This window comes from Choristoneura fumiferana, chromosome 12 (assembly GCF_025370935.1).
Source record: "Choristoneura fumiferana chromosome 12, NRCan_CFum_1, whole genome shotgun sequence".
Classification (NCBI taxonomy): domain Eukaryota; kingdom Metazoa; phylum Arthropoda; class Insecta; order Lepidoptera; family Tortricidae; genus Choristoneura; species Choristoneura fumiferana.
The window spans coordinates 5,681,145-5,703,833 of NC_133483.1; the positions used below are offsets into that span (position 1 = coordinate 5,681,145).

At 36.6% G+C, this 22,689-nt stretch overlaps 4 protein-coding genes across 4 annotated transcripts; 3 read left to right on the forward strand and 1 right to left on the reverse strand.

The window, feature by feature from the left end:
- Window positions 1-736: 736 nt before the first annotated feature.
- On the forward strand, window positions 737-3,291 carry LOC141433171 (holocytochrome c-type synthase-like). The gene is made up of 5 exons (XM_074095081.1): window positions 737-843; window positions 923-1,164; window positions 1,318-1,554; window positions 2,321-2,445; window positions 2,654-3,291. The coding sequence occupies exons 2-5, from the start codon at window positions 997-999 to the stop codon at window positions 2,892-2,894; spliced, it is 771 nt and encodes a 256-aa protein (XP_073951182.1). The 5' UTR covers window positions 737-843; window positions 923-996; the 3' UTR covers window positions 2,895-3,291.
- LOC141433168 (BRISC and BRCA1-A complex member 2-like) lies at window positions 3,288-7,060 on the reverse strand. The gene is made up of 7 exons (XM_074095078.1): window positions 6,624-7,060; window positions 6,165-6,463; window positions 5,648-5,823; window positions 5,187-5,309; window positions 4,453-4,516; window positions 3,792-3,945; window positions 3,288-3,531 (listed from the first exon to the last, which is right to left on the reverse strand). Exons 1-7 carry the CDS (start codon window positions 6,709-6,711, stop codon window positions 3,341-3,343), a joined length of 1,095 nt encoding a protein of 364 aa, XP_073951179.1. The 5' UTR covers window positions 6,712-7,060; the 3' UTR covers window positions 3,288-3,340.
- Window positions 7,061-7,696: 636 nt separating this feature from the next.
- On the forward strand, window positions 7,697-22,602 carry LOC141433170 (uncharacterized). The gene is made up of 7 exons (XM_074095080.1): window positions 7,697-8,271; window positions 8,361-8,458; window positions 8,541-8,681; window positions 9,962-10,139; window positions 15,636-15,771; window positions 18,262-18,491; window positions 19,244-22,602. Exons 1-7 carry the CDS (start codon window positions 8,190-8,192, stop codon window positions 19,363-19,365), a joined length of 987 nt encoding a protein of 328 aa, XP_073951181.1. The 5' UTR covers window positions 7,697-8,189; the 3' UTR covers window positions 19,366-22,602.
- Window positions 10,162-13,604, forward strand: LOC141433618 (uncharacterized). The gene is made up of 2 exons (XM_074095727.1): window positions 10,162-11,682; window positions 12,010-13,604. The coding sequence occupies exons 1-2, from the start codon at window positions 11,664-11,666 to the stop codon at window positions 13,602-13,604; spliced, it is 1,614 nt and encodes a 537-aa protein (XP_073951828.1). The 5' UTR covers window positions 10,162-11,663.
- Window positions 22,603-22,689: the final 87 nt, after the last annotated feature.

A 22,689-nucleotide genomic window follows, 5' to 3' on the forward strand; every position in this document is an offset into this window, starting at 1 on the left:
GGTCCACCCGTTTAAGAGCTACGGTGCCACAGACAGACACACAGACACACAGACGCACATAGCGGTCAAACTTATAACACCCTCTTTTTCGTCGGGGTTAAAAATGTTGGCCTGCCACACGCTGGTCTAAATTCTAAAGGCGCGGCCACAAGCAAGTCGCTCGACGCTCGTTTCCAGTGTCAAATTGGTCACGTGGCATATAGCGATAAAGCTGAAAATGTTGAGCTTTATCGCTAGAAAAAAAAAACCACTTAAATTTCGGGAAAGAACTGTGTACCAATGTGGTACCAATAGCTAAATATATGGTCTACCACCCTAAAGTTGATAATCGTTTACATGTCATTAAACAATTATGCCAATAGACGTGTCTGTCAACTTGAAAGTTCGACTTTAGCGACATCAAAGAGCGACATATTCATCTGATAGGAACTTGTTTAAAAATTGATAGACCACTTATATGGCCGATTACCACTGTCAATGAGATTAAGATATCAGCTCAGAGGAAGGAGAGACAATGGAATAATATCTTTGGATATCAGCTTCCTAGACCAAGATCATTCCTGCAAGCAGCCATCTTGACGCTGCTGCTCAACGCGGCGCGGCGACTTTGTTTAAGTATATCATGTCTTTGATTCAAAATCACATTCAAAATGGGGTCACGTGACCAGATTCATCGCTGCACACGAGCGACTGCATGTGGCCGTACCTAGTGGTCTAACATGTGCGGTGCGCAAATTAATTAAGTAGTCTGGCAACTTTAGCCTATCTGTCACTGTCACATTACTATCATTATCAATCACATTCACAGAAAATCGTAAAATTGGCAAAAATAATTCACGTGTTGTAAGTCCTAAATTTATGATTTGTAGAGTGTGTTGTAATTACACAGTGTCAGTCATTCATCATTAAATCTTATTTTCAGGAAAACTATGTTTGATATTCCTTTCCAACCTTGAGGTCAACTTACGTAAGATTGGTCTTGAGTACTACTAAAAGATGGGTAACAAGGTGTCTGCAGAGGCCGGTGTTGACGTGAAGAACATCTCAAGCAATGCGAATCCGCCCCCAGAATGTCCGATGCACAAAAAAGAAGAAAACATGACCAAAACCCCAGTGTCAGAATGCCCAGTTCAACATGGAAATGATATAAACCCATATAACATGGTAAACAAAGTACTTTATTAATAAAATAAGTAACTTCTGTTAAATGAATAATTGTAAAGGATTTTTGGAATACAAGATGAGGCGGTGTTTGCAAAATGAGGAGTACCATACATCTTTTAACACATGATGATTATAATGTATGCTGCATTGCAGATGCCTCCAGCCAATCAGCAACCGGCGCCTGACCAACCATTTGCACTTCCGGTTCAGCGTCAGGTGTCTTCCATTCCTCGAGCTATGCCTGATGGCTCTACCGAGTTCTGGGTGTACCCAAGCCAACAGATGTTCTGGAATGCCATGCTGCGTAAGGGATGGCGTTGGAAGGATGAGGACATCAAACCTAAAGATATGGAGGACATTATCAAAATTCACAACGCAAACAATGAACAGGTTAGTTCACTATCAAGATTTCACACAGTGATATTGGCTGTGCCTTAACATCACATAAAAAAGCAGTGAGTTGGCTGATGAAAATAGTTTGTAGTATACAGAGATATTAAATTATTTAATTGAATTAAAAGTACCATGACACAGACATAATTATAAAAATAGATATACAGGTCACTCAAATAATTAAAAGTTGAAGTATTTTTGTGTAAATAATCCTTAATAAAAATAGATATGCAGGTCGCTCAAATAATTAAAAGTTAAAGTATTTTTGTGTAAATAATCCTTATTTAATTTACTTTTTTTAAATGAAGTGTTTATTAAAGTCTGAGTAAGGCAGTTATTTTTCAATATGCTCAATACTAAATTTGGTGTTCTAAAATCACCATGTGGAATGATTAAGATAGTAAGACCTCAATGACTATTTAAATGGATAAGCCAAAGCCTACATTCGTTCAGCTGTTATTTTTTATTACTATTCCTAATGATTTTAATAATTGTATTAATATATAAAACCAAAACACACCTTCATACAAAAATTTTGGTTGTGAAGATTTTGTGTCTCCTGTAAAATTTGATCTGATGGAGTTATGAGGTCTGATACTTTAGCCAACAATATGTTCATAGTCATTGTCAAAGGTGAAATATAAAATTTTAAAACTTGATGAGTGACTTTGATGTGACACATAAAAGAGACACCAGAAAAATATAATAATACATATTTGATTTGTTTACCTAAACTTTTGTATAAAATTGTTATTTTTTTCAGGCATGGTTGGAAGTGCTGAAGTGGGAAGCTCTGCATGCAAAGGAGTGTGGTCACCCTCGGCTTAAGAGTTTTGGAGGAAAGGCAACACAATACAGTCCCAGAGCCCAAATACGATCCTGGCTTGGGTGAGTAGACGTGATGATAAAAAAAGGAATTTATTCTTATTTGAACTCTGGTAGAACATTTATTTTGTCAAATGCATTATTTTATCAAAGCCGGTAGTAATTTTTTGATTTTATATTTGAGGAGGCTTCAGTACACTTGGGTGACTATGTCAGCCTCATAGGAAATCTCTGTAGTAGTCATTTAAATTAATGTTTTCTTCTTCTACAGCTATGAATTGCCTTTTGACCGTCATGACTGGATTGTGGACCGCTGCGGGAAAGACGTCCGTTATATTATTGACTACTATGACGGCGGCGAGATCGACAACAAGTACCAATTCGCCTTACTCGATGTCAGGCCAGCCCTAGACTCCGTCGAAAATGCATGGGATAGAATGAAAGTTATGTACATGAGGTATCGCTATGAACTATTAGGAAACAAAGAAGAAAGCACAAAACTGACTAATTAAGATTAAATAATAGTATTTATCCTGTTAAATTAAGGTTCTTCATTTTGATCAACTAAGAAAAATTATTAAGTACCAAGTTGATTAAAATTGTGGAGTCTTTCTGTCGGCAAGATTTGTCACTGTTAAAGCTCTTTGTGATTAAATTGTGTTGTTAAATTATTTACCATGGTAGGATTTGTTAGTGTAGCTTATTTCATATTTTTTTGATGTTCCTGACAACAAGTTACAAAAATCAATCTCAAAGATCAATTAAAATTTCGTTTGCGGCTAGTCTTGCAATGTATTATAATAATCATGTAATAAAGACTAATTTAAAATACGTACTTAAGATGCATTGCACAGTGCAAAGAAAAGCATTGAAAAGTATATTTTATGTGAAATAAAGTCTTGAACTATTTTCCATTGTTTTACTTCATTAATAGACTTATACATAGTCATAATAAAGATTAGTTGTCAACATTAACAGAGGAGGATATTCCTTTGCATTCGTTTTTGAAAATCTCTACTTGTTGTTCAATGTATCCTTCAAAGTTGTTGTAAGGGCAGGAGGACAACACTTTCTGCTTTGGCTTTCCTTTACTGCTGTGATATACGGATCGTAGAGTAAGTACTGGTGGTTTATCTGGGAATTTTGTACCTGAAAGTAAACATCCATACAAATAATACAGATAAAACCTTTTTTTTACGAAAGTTTGAATGGCCAGAGGCTTTATTGTCTAACCAACTCGGAATCGCAATCGTTTTCACCACTTCTTACAGTTACATTGTATAGCTCATCCTATACAATGTAACTGAAAGAAATAGTGGATTATGATATTATGATTGTCATTAACTATGAGTGCGTTCGCAATATGACCTTGGAACTAAAATTTTATTATGCTTTAAATATTGGCTTACCTATATCAATCTGAAGTATCCAGTGAAAATCATTCATCTCAAAGAGGAATGCTGCATTATTGGTATCATGCTCTAGTACTGCACCTTCATATTTTACAATAAGTTGTGCCAATAATTCTCTTTTTAACTTCTCGTTATTCAAAATGGCTTGTATCTAAAACACAAAATATCACTTAGGTACTCGTAAATAGTCTGTCTTCTAAAGGTCACTACAGCCACCCGGCACTCGACCCCAGCACCGCCTCGACTCGAGCGGTTAGTATTCTTCATATGGATTTGTAAGGGTATGCGCTCATGATATCAACTCCGTAGCGTCACCGAATCGCCTCACTCGCGCTCGCGAGGTTGCCGCGCGCGGACGCCGCCATAGTGACTACTAGAAAATTCGTGGATCACGCGAGGTCCACTCGTCAACGCGGCGTCCACCCGTGAACCACCTGTCGAGTGGGCGCTGAAAGTCGAGGCGGTGCTGATCGGGTGCCGGGTGGCTCTAATGAGCTGTGACCTTAAGTCGCTATTCTCACATTAATTGAGTTGTTACTAACATTAGTCTTTAATGTTTTGAACTCTACAAATGTTAGTATCTTTTAGCACTGGCATATTTTAATAATATATATATATATTATATATTTTTATAATATATATTTTTTTCATTACATACTTTGTTATTCAACAATTCTGTAACCATTGGCACATAGTCCATTAGAACTCCTGACTGGTGCATCCTGAAAAATTAAATAAATTCATTATTATGTTATTTATAAATGCATTGGTATCATATCCAATAACAGCAACCAAAAATTATGTAACTGAAGATTTCGCGGGTGGTTTCACATTATAGAACTACAGTAATTTGGTACAAATCACTTAGAGCGTACTGTTCGTATTATGTCGCCCGAAGCCCCGAATAGCGGCTGGACTTGATTCGTAACGCGTCAACTATAAAAGATTTAGGGGCTGTTTCACCTTCCATTGATTAGTGTTAACTGGCGGTTAGGTGTGATGCCGTCTCTATTTGTTTTGTTTGAATAGACGGAGACGGCATCACATTTGACCGTCGGTTAGCGCTAATCAATGGATGGTGAAACAGCCCCTTAGTGTTAAAAATGTCTGACTCTGAATGTCGTAAATACAATATGTGGGATATGGAAAAAATAATCATTTTGAAATAAATATTCATTAAATCAACTCAACCAGCAGGCAATGGAGCCGCTTGATGGTTAAAATGATTAATTATTTTAAAATTATTCAAGCATAAGTCTCTCATATCTCAAATAGTATATCGGGTATAAGACTATTTTTAGAATAAATTAATGTTATAGTTTACGACCCACATATCCAGCAATCATTCAGGCCATGCAATACCTATGGCATATTATTTAAATTGATACTTACGGTGGTAACAAAATGTTGCCCAGCGATTTTGTGAGTAAAGGTGATAGAATTAATTCTGCATTTGTGGAGTTAGGGTATCTCACAAGTAGCAGTGCAGTGTCAATGCCCGGATTTTGTTCAGTGCTGGAAAGTGATAAATAACAGTGTATAGTCAGTCTTTTTAACCTGTTGCACGATCAATGATGTTTTTGGGTAATTTTAGATAAGTTGTTGGTTTTACAATGGGTGGGCAGGGGTCATAAATTAGGTTCTTCACAGGTCCAGTTTTTAAAATAAAATTATAATCCTAGTCCGGTTGTCCGTTGTCTAATTGATTAATATTAATTGAGTATTATTTTTAATCTATGTCTCAGTAATACAATACAAGTTACTTTACTTAAGGTCCACACAAAATAGGTTGGCGGTCTACAATTTGTCGACCCCTGGGTTAAGGCCTAAGGGTTAAATCAATAATATTTTACCTTTCATTGAATAGTTCAGGTAATCTTGAAGTGTCCACATTGAGCCTTATCAAAAACTCGACAACATGGCTGCCCACCCATACCTCTATATCCTTTTCAGACGTAAGTGCATCACCAAGAAGTGCACTGTACTCAAAGTAAGCCCGAGAACTTTCATCTTCATTCAATTTTCTTATCTGAAATATTCCAAACCATTATTTTTATTCAGTAACTTTCGATTATTGTTCATGCGCGAAAGAGTGGGAGTTTTATACTTTGCTAATTTTTGTCTAGGGACCCACCCTGATTTAGCAAGGGTACCATGCTACTATAAAAAAAAAGTGAAAAAATTAAAAGTCTATATAATCAAAGAGATTTTATAAAAATTATATCAATGCTTAATAAAGATTAGAAGAGAGTCAATTGCACAACTTTTATTGGTGAGGGGAGGGTTAAAATGACTAAAATTTTGCTTGCATATTACTTGAACAGCCTCTAGCAAAAAATACTAGTATTTTCATTAACTATAAGTACCAACCTGGTGAATCTTATAAAGACCAAGCATCTCAGATATGACACCACTTAATGATGTTGGGTCATTTTCGTTCCACTTCAAAAGACTGGGAATTTTTTCTTCTAAAAAATCTTCATCAAGGTTGTTCAGAAACGACTCATCATCAAACCGGAAGTCTGGTGCGAACCAGGGTGTGGAAGCATCAAAAATAACTTCCCATTTTAACTTTTTTGAACAGTATGGCAGAACTAAGCGAAATTGACTCTCAGCACCTTCTGCGGAACCGGAAATCCTTTCAACATCTACCTTCGTTTTACACAATCCTGTAAATAAACCAAAGTAAATCAAATCAGTATGTTTTTTTTCCGTGTAGTATCTATGTACCTCTGTTTTCTGTACTGTCACTATATTGTGGTGTTTTATACAAAGTCATTGTATTGCATTATTTTTTATAGTAAAAATTATGTAAGTTAATTTACTTGCCTAGTTTTAGGTCTTGATATATGTTTTGAACATAGGGACGAAAAACTTGTGCTATATCGTTAATCACTCCGTAACTTTCTGTTGCCATTGTAAAGTAATAGCGTAAATACTTAAATTAACTTAATACAATTTGTAGTCTTATAAGAATTCTTTCTGTTGCTTCTTGCTTCTACTCGTGTTCTACTCCATCCAATACACCACAAAACACAGATAGGTCTAAAACTACTGTACAGACTACAGTATATCTAGTATCTACTGTTATATGTATTTTGTGAATTGAATACACCAACAAACAATACACACTCTCACTCCAAGTCCAATCTCACTCACAGACTACTAAGAGATACAAACGTCTCTCTCACTCATTTCATTAAAAGGTTCATGTTCGTTTCGTTCTATCCAAGTTCTATCTCAGTATCTCTCTCTATTCTATCTGTCAAATCAAGTCCAGTGTGACCATATTGAAATGGTAATTATGCTAGTTCCAGTACATAAAACTCAAGGATTCCTTTAACGCAATCCGAATCACAATCACTTTCACTACTTCTTTACTTCACGTGGCTGTGTAAAATTACAAATATTAAATAATAACCATGAGTATATTTAAAGAAACTCATGGTTATAACTTATTATACCCAACTATTATTATTAATATGTCGTTATTTATATCGACACACGTGCATCGTGCATCTATCTCATGACATACGGTCACGAGCGTTTATTTGAGTACCATTTCGTAAAAAATGATCGATCTTAAGTAGGACCCAAATTAACTATCGTGACCGTACAATTCCATTTTCCTTTTATTTGGTGTAAAATCAAAACCGACAAGGCTCCAAATTAGAGAGTTCATTTTGCTACAAGTGCCCGACTCTGATAAGTCTGGTAACACTAAATTAGTCAATGTAGGTTTGTATTTGTATGTCCAATATGCGGTAATTTACGTGTTTACACAACAAAATAAAACTATTATTTTAATTGTTTTGTCTAGTTTAAGATAGCCAATCATTTAAAATAAAGACACAAGTATATTGGTATCATAGTTTTACAAGTTCAATTACCTATACGACACATGCCACAATCATATTATTTTATAAATAGGAGGATGATATAATTCAGCCGATTCGGACCTACAAATTTCGCAATTTACGGCTTCGCTCTGACGTTAGTCTGTGATATTAGAATTTTGTGTGACATTGACGTTGGAAACGTAATTAACAACGTAAACGTAAAAGCTATGTAGTTGCGCTTGAGAAACTAAGAAGTGAAGTGAAGAGACTACTAAGAACCTAAAGATTTTCAAATCATAATTTACTTTCATATTATACCATTTCTAACAACCAAACCATAGTATTATCGGATTTTAAACCAAACCTTTCGTTAAAATGTATTTGTGAATTCCACCGTGTAATACTATAAATGCTTAGAATAAAATTATGGCGAAAAATTAAAATAAAATCCTTAAACTTATTTGACGTTAAATAAGATTTAGAGCAGAAATCGAGTTGTGCTATAAAAATCATTTAAGGATCCATTGATATACGTATTTTGTTCGGTAATTAAGCTATGAAAAACATGAATTCTCTTCAGAACAACATTTCTGAGCTGATGAAGTTAGCAAAAAAATTCAACTGTTTCTACCTTTCAGGTAAGTTTTGTGTAATATTTAAGCTTTTTATCAAACAGGCACGTTTTTATGGGTATGTTGGTTTTCTTATTGGGTTTTTTCTTCTACAGGTTTACATCAGGGCATATGTAAACCTTTTATTGTGGCTGGCCACCAAGTAGGGTTAATTCGCCCAGATATAATGAAATATCTTCAGAGGTTTCCTGAGGTAACTATATTTATGGAGTACTTTTAAATCTGGAACCTTTCTAATAGGAATGATACATTTTTGTTTGTTAATTTTATTCCAGGTTTTTCGAATCACAGGGAAATATGTGGAGCTCAACCCTGCCTTCAGAGACTATCAAGAGAGAACGGCTAAGGTGGCTGATGTGCTACAGAATCTTAGAAAAGAGGGAGAACTATGTGCTTTGAAGGGCTGGCGTGATGAGGTGAGGACTTTTCATGTGGTTTATTTAGTTTATAAACTCATTTTCATCCCAGGCAACCCTGTAGCTTTTGTTTTGCCCAAAGGCTAAACCTCACTGTAAAGAGGGAAATGTGTCACATGTTCTGGAAATTAAGCCTGAAGAGGATTTCCTTTTAATAGTAAAATACATTAACCCCTCGAATGCGGGAGCCCTTTCAGAATTTGACACCTCAATGTGGCAACTTTACGTAAGTAGAGGTTGCCCGCTTCATATTTTAGTATTTTGAATTTTTCTTTCTAAAGTTGTAATTTCAGCATAGTTGATTTGGAACGAATCTGTGCTTACGCAGTATGTGAACTGGCACGGATACGTGACTAAGCATACGAGGAGTTAACACATTCACTGCCTTTGCCTGACAATCGGGTTCTTTGTTAAAAGGCAGTTTTCACTACAAAGCAGGAAATGCTGCTAATGGTTACAAGGTAGCACATAGCCATATGTGGTTGTAAATGTGTTAACCCTATAATAGATCATACTAAAATAGCCATTGTGGCATAAAATCTGTTACAGACAATTTTAGGTATGCATGTGACAAGTCTAAAAAATCCTTCTCAAGATTTAGCAATACTGCTGCCCAGTAGCCATTGTAAATAGAAAAAAGCTTCTATTGAAAAACATCACAGTCCTTCAATCAGTTGAATTTTTATCCCATTTCAATATGAAGTACCATAGTATTAACGTATTTCCTAAGGCACTCCATGCTCTTGTCATGTCTTCGACAAGGCGCCGCCCAGCGGTCCGCTCTCACGTGTACTGAGCAAGTACAGTGAAGTGACATCACAACACTGCAGCAGCGGCCAATGACCCACTCAACACGCCTTGCTTTTTAAACAGTATTAGATATTTCAGAAAGTTTATGATGTGTCCAATATTTTTTTTATTAATGGCTTTCACCCTTGCTGTTCGCAAGACTTATTCTGCCATAAAATTCAAAATTCAAAATCTCTTTATTTGCCAGAATATGGTAACAAGATAAGATCCATGCTTATTCGTCCAATGTTGATGTAGACACATTACATACATAAGGAAATTGTTAGCTTTATGAAATTTTGATTTTGGGGGAGATAGACAGGGTACCTAAACATATATATTGTATGTCACAACAATGAATAGTTTAATCTATTTATTTAGTTTTTAATGTAGCATATGTAAGGTGAAAATCTAAATTTGTTGATATCCTTTGTCCACTACATGAATTTTCATACTTTCACCATGTGATAACTCTCATTGGTTTATTTCAGTGCTTTGGAGTGAGCACACCCTTCTATTACGAGAGCTTGATGGAAATGGACAGGAGTGCCATTTGTTTGTTTGGCATCAGGAACTACGGAGTCAGTGTCTCAGGCTATGTCAACCATCCCACCAAAGGGTTGTGCATCTGGCTGCAACAAAGAAGCTTCACCAAGCAGACATGGCCTGGTCAGTGACATTTAAATAATAATACTCTATGTCTAATCTTATTCTTATAACCAGGCCCTATACTATGAAGTGCAAAATTCGAGCTTTGTATCTTGCTGTGCCTTGTGACACTAATATTATTTATTATTATTTAGTGAGAGGGACACGATTTTCGAATTTCGTAGTAGCCCCCCAGTTTTCTGGATCAAGAACAAGGTACACTGGACTTTACAAGCGGATCGCACGTGTAAGCCATTATCTGGCAGTTAAATTAAAATTGTGGGATTTTGCTAAATTCTCATGGGTATTCCCGAAAATTACTTCATGGATTTCATTAATTTTGCATAAAAAAACACCTGCGCCAAATTCTAAGCAGTAAAAAAATATGGGATTTTATTCCGATCCTGTGGTAATATTGGGATAAAAAATGACCTATGTGTTCCATACATCATAGATATTAAATTGCATCCAAATCCGTCCAGCCATTTTAGCGTGAAGGAGTAAAAAACGTATACACCTACTTACAAACTTTCACATTTATAATATTAGTAGGATTGTTTGAAATGCTGCTTCTCCGCTTCCACTTACTCGTAAGTGCAACATTCCATGAACTATCCCAAACACCACACAAAATGCTATCGCGTTTCGAACTCTTAAGAGTTAATTTTCAAAGCGCTAATCATTATTAATACGAATATTTTTTTTGCGCTTATTTTCTTGAAGAAAATGGTATGTTCAATGAGCTAAATTAATTGTAAAAGGCAAATTAGTGTGGTTCATTGATATGGACCTTCGCAAAGTGACGCCTGAATCAATCCGTTATTAAAATTTGTGCAGCTTTTCAACAGCTCTGTTTGAAACTTTGTTGATGACACGATAGACGCAATTTATTTATTTGTAACATCTATGACGCCCTTATCAGCCACACGAATTCAACAACATTGTATAATTCAGCATTTCTATGGGAGCTAGCCAAAAAAGCAGCCGATAAACTGTACAATTAATTTCGTTAAATATCTAAATGAGCCATATGTCAAACATATGGCCCATTGATTGTTATCGCAGGACACGCGACTAGACCTATTGTACCTACATAATTTTCCTTATAATTATTATGTCTAATAGCATAGACCAGGGCTACTTCCCAAACTTATTTGTACTGTGACGCCCTTGGGACTATGCCATTTTTAGGGTTCCGGAGCCAAAATGGCAAAAACGGAACCCTTATGGTTTCGCCATGTCTGTCTGTCTGTCTGTCTATCTGTCCGTCTCACAGTGGAGTATTTGGCTCTAAAATGCGCTCAAAAGTCGAATTTACGAAGTATCGAATTGCAGGTAGCGGCTGCTATCTGGCTAAAGATAAGGGTCTAAGGAACAATAGTCTGCATTTTTTCTGTTGTTACCGATAAGGTTCGCTACGCACGTCAGTAGTCTTTCAAACTCATGTCTGATCGCACGTACTAACCCGAAGTGAAATTAGAGTGAACGGTTGTGGAAACTAAGTGTTTTACAATTAAGTTACGTTAATTGTGGTAAATTGCAGTAATGGATACTGTAGAACCAGGTTTGTAGAATTGCAATTACGTTTCATTTCCAAAAAATATATAGTTTTCTATTATTTATACTATTTTTAGTTAGATGAACTAAAGTAATCATATTTTATTTTGTGTTTTCTTAATTCAAAGACTTTTTGTTATGTTTCCGGGCCTGTCCGAAGTCTAATTTCTTTATCATCTAATGCTTTGATATGTATATCAGAAGTATATAAAATAATTAGCTGCCAGAAAGTGCCAAAAATATGAATCTCGTAACATAACTGAATTTGTGTTAAAGCAAAACAAACTTTGGTTTTTCGGTCACTTTAAATAATCTTTGTATTTCTTCGTCCTAGGTTGCTCTGGTGTGAAGATTGTGACACGACAGTATGTTTTTCAAAAGACGAAAGGTTATGAAGAGAAAGACTTTGGAAAAAAGTTGGATCTAGTGGAGCAAGAACTAATAAGCGATGCTTCTTTCCCGATCGATCAAAAAAATAAGTTTATACATACATTTTCGCATCTTAAGGCTGAAATGAAGTCAAAATGGCAGACAGCTAAACGAACAGAGACCGTGTTTTTAAAAAAATACCAAAAGTGGTTACAAGGCACGCTCGAAATACCTAAAAATGTCACGAATAAACATTTGGTTGGTCGGCCACATAAAGTTTTTGAAGATTTAGCAGAATGTAGTAAACGTCGTAAGACAACCCATCTACGCAGTGAAAATGAGGCAGAATCTTTAATTTACGCTGGCCAAATGGCCCTTCGTGAAAAAGGAAATGTCGATGCAGCACATGTGGTAAAAGATGTTATGTCATCTCCAACACGTGGTTATAAATACCGACAGGCATTTCGGAAAAGCCACACCCCTGAAAAAAGAAATACACAATTAACGCCAACAGAAGCGTTGTCCATGTTCGTAGAAGCATCGCTGACACGTAAACAGTACGAAATAATAAGAGAAAGCTCAAAAAAACTATACCCTTGCTATTCTATACTTAAGAAAGAAAAACAAGCATGCTACCCAGACGTTGGTGCTTACCGTGTTACTGAAACCTGTGCGGAAATCACATTACAGGCTTTATTGGATCACACTGCTCAACGGTTAATTTTATACCTTGAAGAAGTGTTAAAAAAACTTACTACAGAAGAAATGGCGAACCTCGAACTTACTTACAAATGGGGATGTGATGGTTCACAGCAGGCGCAATATAAACAAAAGTTTGCTAACAACACTGACTCGGATGCAAACATTTTCCAGTCTTCACTGGTACCTTTGCGGTTGATTTGTAAATGCAATAATAAAATTATTTGGAACAATCCAACGCCCTCTTCCCCCTGCTACTGCCGGCCAATGCGAATCAGGTTTATACATGAAAGTAAGGACGTAATAAATGAAGAAATCAGTTATCATAATGAGCAAATAAAACATTTGACGGCCAGCAGGATAAAACTCCAGACTTGCGAGGTGAAAGTATACCATAAATTGTTGTTTACCATGGTAGACGGCAAAGTGTGCAATGCCGCAACCAATACGTTATCTACCATGCGATGCTATATATGTAAAGCAACTTCCAAGCAATTCAACGATTTGGAAATAATGGAGAAAACTGCAACAGATCCAGAAAATGTAAAGTTTGGATTATCAATTTTACATGCCCGAATCAGATTTTTTGAAACTTTACTACACATTTCATATAAAAATACTATAAAAAAATGGCAAGTGAGATCTCAAGCTGAGAAAGATATTGTTAAAGAGAGAAAAGCACAAATCCAAGATGGATTCAAAACTGAGCTTGGTCTAATAGTGGACGTACCTACAGTAAATTACGGAAACAGTAATGATGGAAACACAAGTAGAAGGTTTTTTAATAATGCAGAAACATCCGCAAATATTACCGGAATAGACAAAACTTTAATTGACCGTTTTGCAACTATTTGGAGGTAATATCAAGCGGGCACAAAATCAATGTAGATAAATTTGCTACGTATTGCCAGGAGACAGCAAAGCTCTACATTCAGCTGTATCCGTGGCACCCTATGTCACCCACAGTGCACAAAATATTAGTACACGGGCCAATCGTAATCCAACATGCAATTCTGCCTATAGGAAGCCTGTCAGAAGAAGCTGCAGAGGCAAGAAACAGACATTTTCGGCAGTTTAGAGATCAATTCTCTAGAAAATTTAGTCGAGTCGATTGCAATATGGACGTTATAAACAGATTATTATTAACATCTGACCCATTTATGAGCAGCATTAGGCCCAAAAATCCAAAAAAATCAAAACCTTTTAAACTTGAAACAAGAGATATGTTAATGCCGTATGAAGTAGATAACCAGGAGGAAGAGACATGGTTGAGTGTGTTGAGGAGTCAGATGAAGAGCGGTGGAATTAATGTTGGTTGTTTTGTCAAACAAAACTCACTAATAAACAAGCTGATTTATAAATAATAGTTTTTTTTTTTTTTTTTCAGTTTCCCCCGCTTAAGTTTTATAAAGTTGTCTCCAAAACAATTTTTTATCGTTGTTAGTTCTATTAAAATGAAAAGAAAACTGATTAAAGTCAAAAATAATTTTGAGCGACTTTTTTGGTCAAATACCCCACTGTGCGTCTGCGGCTTTGCTCAGGGACTATCAATGCTAGAAAGATGTAATTTTTCACGGATGTTTAGGTAAGTAAAGAATGCCGACAAACTGGTACAATTAAATATTCAAAAAAAACTTTTTAGGGTACCTCCCATAGACATAAAGTGGGGGTGATTTTTTTTCTCATCCAACCCAATAGTGTGGTATTGTTGGATAGGTCTTTTAAAACCATTAGGGGTTTGCTAAGACGATTTTTCGATTCAGTGCTTTGTTTGCGAAATATTCAACTTTAAAGTGCAAATTTTCATTAAAATCGAGCGTCCCCCCCTCTAAAATCTAAACCGGTGGGTGGAAAAATTTGAAAAAATTCAGGATGGTAGTAAGTATATCAAACTTTCAAGGAAAACTATAACGGCTAAGTTTGCTTGAGAATTATTGGTAGTTTATGAGTAAATAGCAGCCTAAGGTATAAAATATACCTAAACTTGGAAGATTCCGTATAAAATACGAAATCCTTAGAAAAATATTACTTAATATTTTCGTAATGGCTACGGAACTCTATTTTGGGCGTGTCCGACACGCTCTTGGCCGGTTTTTTAAGACGCCCCTCAACCTAGCCCCCAAAGTACTTACCAATCTTAGTACCAGTACTAGCCTAATAACAGGTTATCCGAAAAACACAATTTGGACATTTATAATTTTTATTAGATTTTTTTTTTAAAATAAGATCCAAATCAAAACATAAGTATAAAAATATATCGACACATGACGCCCCTGGGACAATGTCGCGACGCACATTTTAGGAAGCCCTGGCATAGACTTAATATAGAATGTGGTTTATTTGTTCAATATTTATCCATCAGTACTTTAGTACTTCCTGGCCTTTGGTTCTGTAAATCATCATCATCATCCCAGCCTATATACGTCCACTGCTGGGCACAGGCCTCCTCTCAGACAAGAGGGCTTGGGCCATAGTTACGCGGACCCAGTGCGGATTGGGAACTTCACACACATTGAATTGCTTCGCAGGTTTATGCAGGTTTCCTCACGATGTTTTCCTTCACCGCAAAGCTCGTGGTAAATTACAAATGTAATTCCGCACATGAATTTCGAAAAACTCAGAGGTGCGAGCCGGGGTTTGAACCCACGACCCTCAGCTTGAGAGGCGATAGGTCAAACCACTATGCCACCACGGCTGATGGATGGATTTTTTCGAAACTGTTGAGTATAGCGATACAGAAGTGCAAATACCTAAGTGACCTACCTATTAATCTTATTTTAATTATACAGCCTATAAACTTTTCAAATGAATGATTTAAATTAGGATTTTTTACTCTAATTTGACTATCTGTTTCAGTCCGCTATTACTGTACTTACTATTACTTATCTATAGGTAAGTGGGACTGCTTTGTGAGTGGAGGGCTTGCAGTGGGCTATGGAGTTCTAGAGACCACTATCAAAGAGGCTGCTGAGGAGGCATCTGTGGAAGGAGAGTTGGTAAAGAAGTTGGTACCGGCTGGCTGTGTCAGGTATGTTGATAATAACAATTTTAATAAATAACAGCTTATAAGAACTAAAACTTGTTTTTGTAAGCTTTTATTTAACTTTTAATGTTTGTTTGCTAAACGTCAAATCTTGCAAGTCGAATTACACCCACTTCTACGAGTAGTGATTGGGTTGACTTGAAATTTGGTGCGGATATATAGTTTGGATGACAAAATGGTACATTATATAACAAGTGCATAAAACGCGCCATTTTACCCGAGACGCTTATATGCACCCGAGCCGCCAAAAGCGAGGATTGAAGGTTAAGTCGACGGTAAAATAAGTTTTATAAAGAAGTTAAACACTCTGTTTTTCACTTCGATTGCGAGTAAATTAAATAGCAGCAGTAAAAAATGTTCGCGGTTATTGTTTTGTAAAAATTCGAAAACACTCGTTAGATAAGAGCAAGATAAATCTATTCGCAAAGAGGGGTGTTATAAGTTTGACCGCTAGGTGTGTCTGTCTATGGCACCCGTAGCTCTTAAACGGGTGGACCGATTTGAATGCGATTTTTTTTATTTGAAATCAGGTTTTTTGGCAATGGTTCTCAGACATCAAAATCGGTTTAGCCGTTTTTGAGATATTGAACTTTGAAGTGACAAAGTCGGGGTTTTCCAACTTTTTGTAAATTAACTTAAAATTGCTTAGCAACATGACCCATTAAGAAACAGATTATAAAAATAGTTAAAAATACTTATTTATGTAATAATATTAATAAATAAATAAATGAATTATTTTTATTATTCGTAACTGTTGATGCCTGATCAGTTGATACTTTGGTAAAAATGTTACAAAACAGTAGATTGTACAACAAGAGCATAAAACGAGCCATTTTACTTGAGACATTCATATAGCCACCCGGGCTTTACACTGCTTTTCACTTTGATTGCGAGGAGCTATATTGCTATTTCAGCACCTTTCAAACATGTTCCTCGCAAAACACCCTCGCACATCTCTGGAGGAAACGACGAAGATTTTACTTTATGCACTAGAGCATAAAAAAACATTTTATGTCGCCTAGATCTGGATCTGGATCTGCTGGCATAAATACGAACTTTACGAGCAAGAGAAGTGAAAATTAAATATTTTACAAAAACTTCAGGGTCAAATGAAAAAGCATATCTATCTATTACAGTAGCTTACCAGGGGATCTTTTCAGTTCTCTACTGTTTAACATATAATATTGATATGATTTTTAATGTAGGTATGAATGACGTTAAACCAGTTGTGCAAATAGTTTTCGCAACGTCCAAGGGAGCCGAGCGGAATTTATGATTCGTTCTTAATCTTAAAGTATCACAATATAACTTACGATGAGATGTGATGTACGTGTGAACACTTCGGAATTAAAAAGCGTACTGCCAGGTAGAGGTGGGTAAATCCGGATCTGAAGATTCAAAAGAGTCAGATCCTCAAGCGGATCCGAATCCCTTAATGACTCCTTTCAAATCTTATTGACTCCGGAGTTACTAACTCCGACTGGATCGAGCGGCTCGCCTCGCTCGTGATCGCCGTCACGCTCACTCACACTGACTCGCTCCGTCCGTCTGCTTTCGCTCTCGCTCGGCTCGGATCGGATCGGCAGGGCTACTACGAAACTCGAAGTTCGTATCGTACCGTCCCTCTCGCTCTCGTATTAAATAGTATAAGTGTCAGAGGGACCGCACGACACGAACTTCGATTTTGGAGTTTCGTAGTAGCCCTGCGGATCGGATCTTGGACTTGGATCTTATTATCTATGTTTGGTTGGCCGGTTCGGTTCGGTTCGGTTCGTAGTAGCCCTGCGGATCGGATCTTGGACTTGGATCTTATTATCTATGTTTGGTTGGTCGGTTCGGTTCGGTACTCGGACTTGGACTAACGAACGAATCTTTCTCTCTCACGAATCTGTACTTCAGTTCAGTCACCGCAGTACCGTACCGACACCGACCGACCTAACCGAGCCGGGGCGGATCGGCCATAGATAAATTAAGAACCGGAGTCAATAAAGGAGTCGGATTCAATAAGCGGATTCGGTACCGACACCGGAGCTGGATCTATTCGCGGAGTTGAGATTACCCATGTCTACTGCCAGGTGCGTCGCTCCCGCGCCGCTTTCCGCGCGCTGCTTCTTGACAGCAACAGAGTTTGACAGCTAGCTTACACACACAGATGCATATTTACAGGGGTGTGAGTGTGAAATTCGGAAGGCGTAATCTCAAGTGGTTCAAGCGGAGGCTCGAACACCTAAATGACGTATTTTATTTTGTTTATATTACCAATTTAGTTCCTTATCCATCATCATCAAAATCATCATATCAGCTGTAGGACGTCCACTGTTGAACATAGGCCTCTCCGCTAAACATCCAGTTACTTCGGTTGGAAGCGGCCTGCATCCACCCTGAACCCGCGGCTTTCAGTTCTTATTAAAAAATAAGATGAAACAATGATTTTGTGTTAGTTTTAAATATAAATATGTTGATACTTCTTTCCAGCTTCTACTTTGAGAGCGAGAGGGGACTTTTTCCAAACACAGAGTATGTGTATGATCTGGAGTTACCTCTAGACTTTGTACCGCAAAATGCCGACGGCGAAGTAGAGGGTTTTGAGTTATTGACAGCCCAAGAATGTATCCAGCGCGCTCTCACCCCGCAATTCAAGACCACCAGCGCACCGGTTCTGCTGGACTTTTTGATAAGAAAAGGATTTATTAATCCTGAAAATGGTAAGAAATAATTTTGTATGGCATGGAAGTAGGGTTGCCATACGTCCGAAATTTTCCAGAAGTCCGGAAATATAGGTCTTTGTCTGGAATACAGGGGAATCTTAAACCGTCCGGAATGTCTACAATTAAGTGAAGAGTGAAATAAAAAAAAAGTAAATCAAATTATAACGACATTAATATTAAATTTACAAGAAAGTCCGGAATTTTCGTCAAATGTCAGGATATTGCTCCGATTTTTTTTATTTTTTGATCTGGGAACCCAGCGTGGAAGTCACTGCCCTTATAAGAAATGAACTTGGAGCCCAATTGGAATGAAATAACCTAACCAACTTAGAAAAGTTGAAAACTCCCCACATTGTTACAATGTTATTTCAGTTTGATATCTCAAAACGGCTGAACCGCTTTTAACGAAACATGGCTAAGAAGTACAACCAAGAAACTTGCTTTCACCTAAAAAAATCGCATCGAAATCGGTCTGTCCGTTTTAAAGCTACGATTCCACACAGACATTGACGACAAAGATGGACGTGGAACTTAAATCCCCGGACTTGGTGGTTATTGTAAAGATTTGCTGTCTAGCTAGTCATAGATAATGAACTGAGGCCGTATGTCATGTATGGCTGTCATTTGATTGCGATCGCGAGCGTCCGAAACGTTAGAAAATACGGCCTCTGATTTAGTTGAGTGAGGGACGCGTCATTTTTAGCTATGACAAGCTCTACCAGGGGTTGATGACCTATATCCAATTGCAGAGCCGAACTACCGGTACTTAGTGGAGCTGTTGCACGTGCCGCTACAGTCCGTGTACAACTGGCCCTTCACAGCGGCCAGCATCGTCAACGGGGATTCTCAGGACCTACAGAACTCCTACTAACTCTCCCCTTAACATTATTTAAGCCTTTTGCCCCAGGTAACTCCCTAGACATATTATTTTTTAAAATACTTAATACCTTATATTATTATGTCGTGTTAAAGAGCGGCCACACCGCTGCTCAAAATACGGAGACGGCACGGAATCACGTGACGTGCCGTAAGCGTCACGATTTTATTGCATGCTCTCCACACCGCTGCTTAAAATATGCAAACGGTGGTGAATCACAGTGACGTGCCGTAAATATCAGGACTTTTACCACATGCTCTCCACCAGAAGTAGTGACGTTTACGGCACCGCACCGTCTGCGTAGTTTGAGCAGCGGTTTGGAGGGCATGCGATAAAATCGTGACGCTTAGGACGCGTCACTGCGATTCCGTACCGTCACCGTTTTTTAAGCAGCGGTGTGGTCGCTCCTTTACACATTGTTTTGTGAATACATATTCCATAATTTATTTTTATTGTTTGGGTGTTGCTTGCAAATGATCGCCGATTAAGTAGTTTACTTTGTATTTCATAGGATTTTTTAAAATAAATTATGGGTATATTAATATTACTATTGCTTAAACTTGATATGCGCTTCCTTCTAGTTTTTGGTGTAATTGAAAAAATGTTTTTATTTTTAAAATATATACTTAGTTTAGATTTATACTGCAGTCTGATAGTCGTACAACGATATTATAATGAAAACACCACGCACTCGTGCCAATGGCGCTAAGACTAAGTGGTCTAATGTAATTTCAAGGTTTATTTTGTAGCCTAATTTTATGCTGCGGCGTTTACAAAATTTTAACTGTACTTAGTCCTTCATCAAATAATATAAATTTTGACCAACCCCAGTAGTAATGTTGAAATATTACTAAAGACATGATAGTTTAGCTAGGTATGGTTAATTTCTGTGATACTTTACCAGTTCGGTATAAGGGATTGTAATTTAGTTGAATGTATAATTACTCAGTTCTAACAATTATATTGATGTAGACAGATTGGGAATTTTAAGTATTTAATATTTTTATTTTCATTTTGGCTGTATTGATTTAGATAGAATAAAATTAAAATTAATATTGAAATGTGGCATTGTCAGTTATACCAAGATATATTTAAAAAACTAGGATACTTTAGTGAATAGGTGCTATGTACTAATTCCCCTATTTTATGGATTAACGATAAAACTAATTGGATCTGTAGTGTATTAAATACAGGCTTGTCGTCGGATCGTGTTACTATGTGCCGCGATAATTACGAGTATTGCAATATTGGACGGTAGTTTTACCTAAAAATAGCAATAATACTATTAAAATGGAATTTCAACAGTTAATAAAAAGGAAAACTAGTTAAACAACAGCCACTATTATTTGCTCTTCTCTGTTGGCGTGCTGTTCAATAGTATCTAATTACATGGAATAGTCTAAGCTTTAATTAGGGGTTTCAGTTTGTAGTACCTGCTATACAACATGTTATTTTTGATCTTCGTTAACTTTAAGGGTATTCAACAGGTCAAATGAAGTTATTTTTTCCAAGACACTAGTGGCTTAAGTCATGGTAAATGAGTATAATATTCTTAATTTGTAACGCTTTTTTAAGGTCCGTAACTAAAGTGTTTTTAATTATATATATTTAGCAAAATCAAAATCATGGTTTGACCTATCGCCTCTCAAACAGAGGGTCGTGGGTTCAAACCCCGGCTCGCACCTCTGAGTATTCCGAAACTTATGTGCGGAGTTACATTTGAAATTTACCACGGGCTTTGCGGTGAAGGAAAACAATGCGAGGAAACCTGCACAAACCTGCGAAGCAATTCAATGGTGCGTGTGAAGTTTCCAATTCGCACTGGGCCCGCGTGGGAACTATGGCCCAAGCCCTCTTGTTCTGAGAGGAGGCCTGTGCCCAGCAGTGGGACGTCTATAGGCCTGGGATGGATTTAGCAAAATAAAGTTAAAAAAGTGGGTTTTTTGATGTCTCTCACAAATGTCACGTTAATCAATGAGTGTATTATGTATGTTTTTTTTTTTCAATTTGGCGAAAAAGTTAATTTCCAGATAGTTTCTAAAGAACTGAGCAGTCTGTCGAAGTTAGCGAAAATCAAGAACAACGCGGTTATAATAAATTGTAATATTATTAAATTGTAATTGGAATATTATTTCAATTGTAATTTGTATCTAGGATGTGCTTCACATAAAAGACATTTGTGACATGTTTCATTGAACTACGACTATTTTATAGTTGGCATGTATTTAACATATTTAAATCTAGTCATGTACTTTTCTATACTAAATCGAGATGGAACGAGATATTCCTGTCGCAAATGAAGTATTGAAATGAAATCATTATGTATCTGTATAAATTAGCCAGATTTACTGACATGACGAACGGTAGGAAAATGGTGTCTGCTTCAAAGTCAGAGAATTGACATCATTAAAAAGCCTTTTTATTTATCTAGAAATATTGTACTTGTCGGTTTTTATGAAATCAGCGCACAGGGAACGAATTATTTATTGTCAACCTCTCTTTTTGTGAGCCGACTGAGTTAGTACAGCGCATAATTTTTGAGGCGGGAGGCACACGCAATTCAAGTGATATAATGAAATTTTGGTTTCTAGAAGATGTCTTTAAAGTTTCAGTGAATAAATATAAATTTGTTGAGACAAAACTAGTATTTTCGTTAGTAATCGGACACCACGATGTGTGTGTGTGTGTTAATCTTAAACAGTATTGCGCTAAAATGTTGTAAATAATAAAGTATTAACTTCTCCTGACGTCAAATAGTGAAGGAAATATCTTGAATATTGCTGCGAGTTTAGCTTCGCTGGGTTTTAACAGCCAGATTTGCTACGAGTAAGCTTGGCTTTGAAAACAACTGTCAACTTAAATCGTTAACGGTTACAAGTTTATTATACACAAACCGACCAAGCAATGGTTTTATGCCTGTAATACCTACTTTTAGTCAGGAGAGATTAAAATTTTTTGACGTTATCGCGCGTAGACATTGTCAGTAGCGTAGGTAGTGAAATGTCATGTAGTATTATGTATTTATACTATAAATTGCAGTTTTATACATTTTTACCTCATGTTAGTTGGAGAAGTTTTGTACTATGCAACTTAGAATGTATACTTACATTACTACTTGTATAAATTATGATATTATGATGTAACCATTTACATTTGCGAAATTGAGTGATTACTATAGTGATTTATTTCTTCTTATAAAATACTAAATTAAAGTTGAAAACGTAGCAATTTCTTAATTGTTTCTATTATTACCAATGGTTTCCTATTTACCCCAATCTGGCTGAAGACAGAAAATTTCTGAAATTTCAAATAAGATTT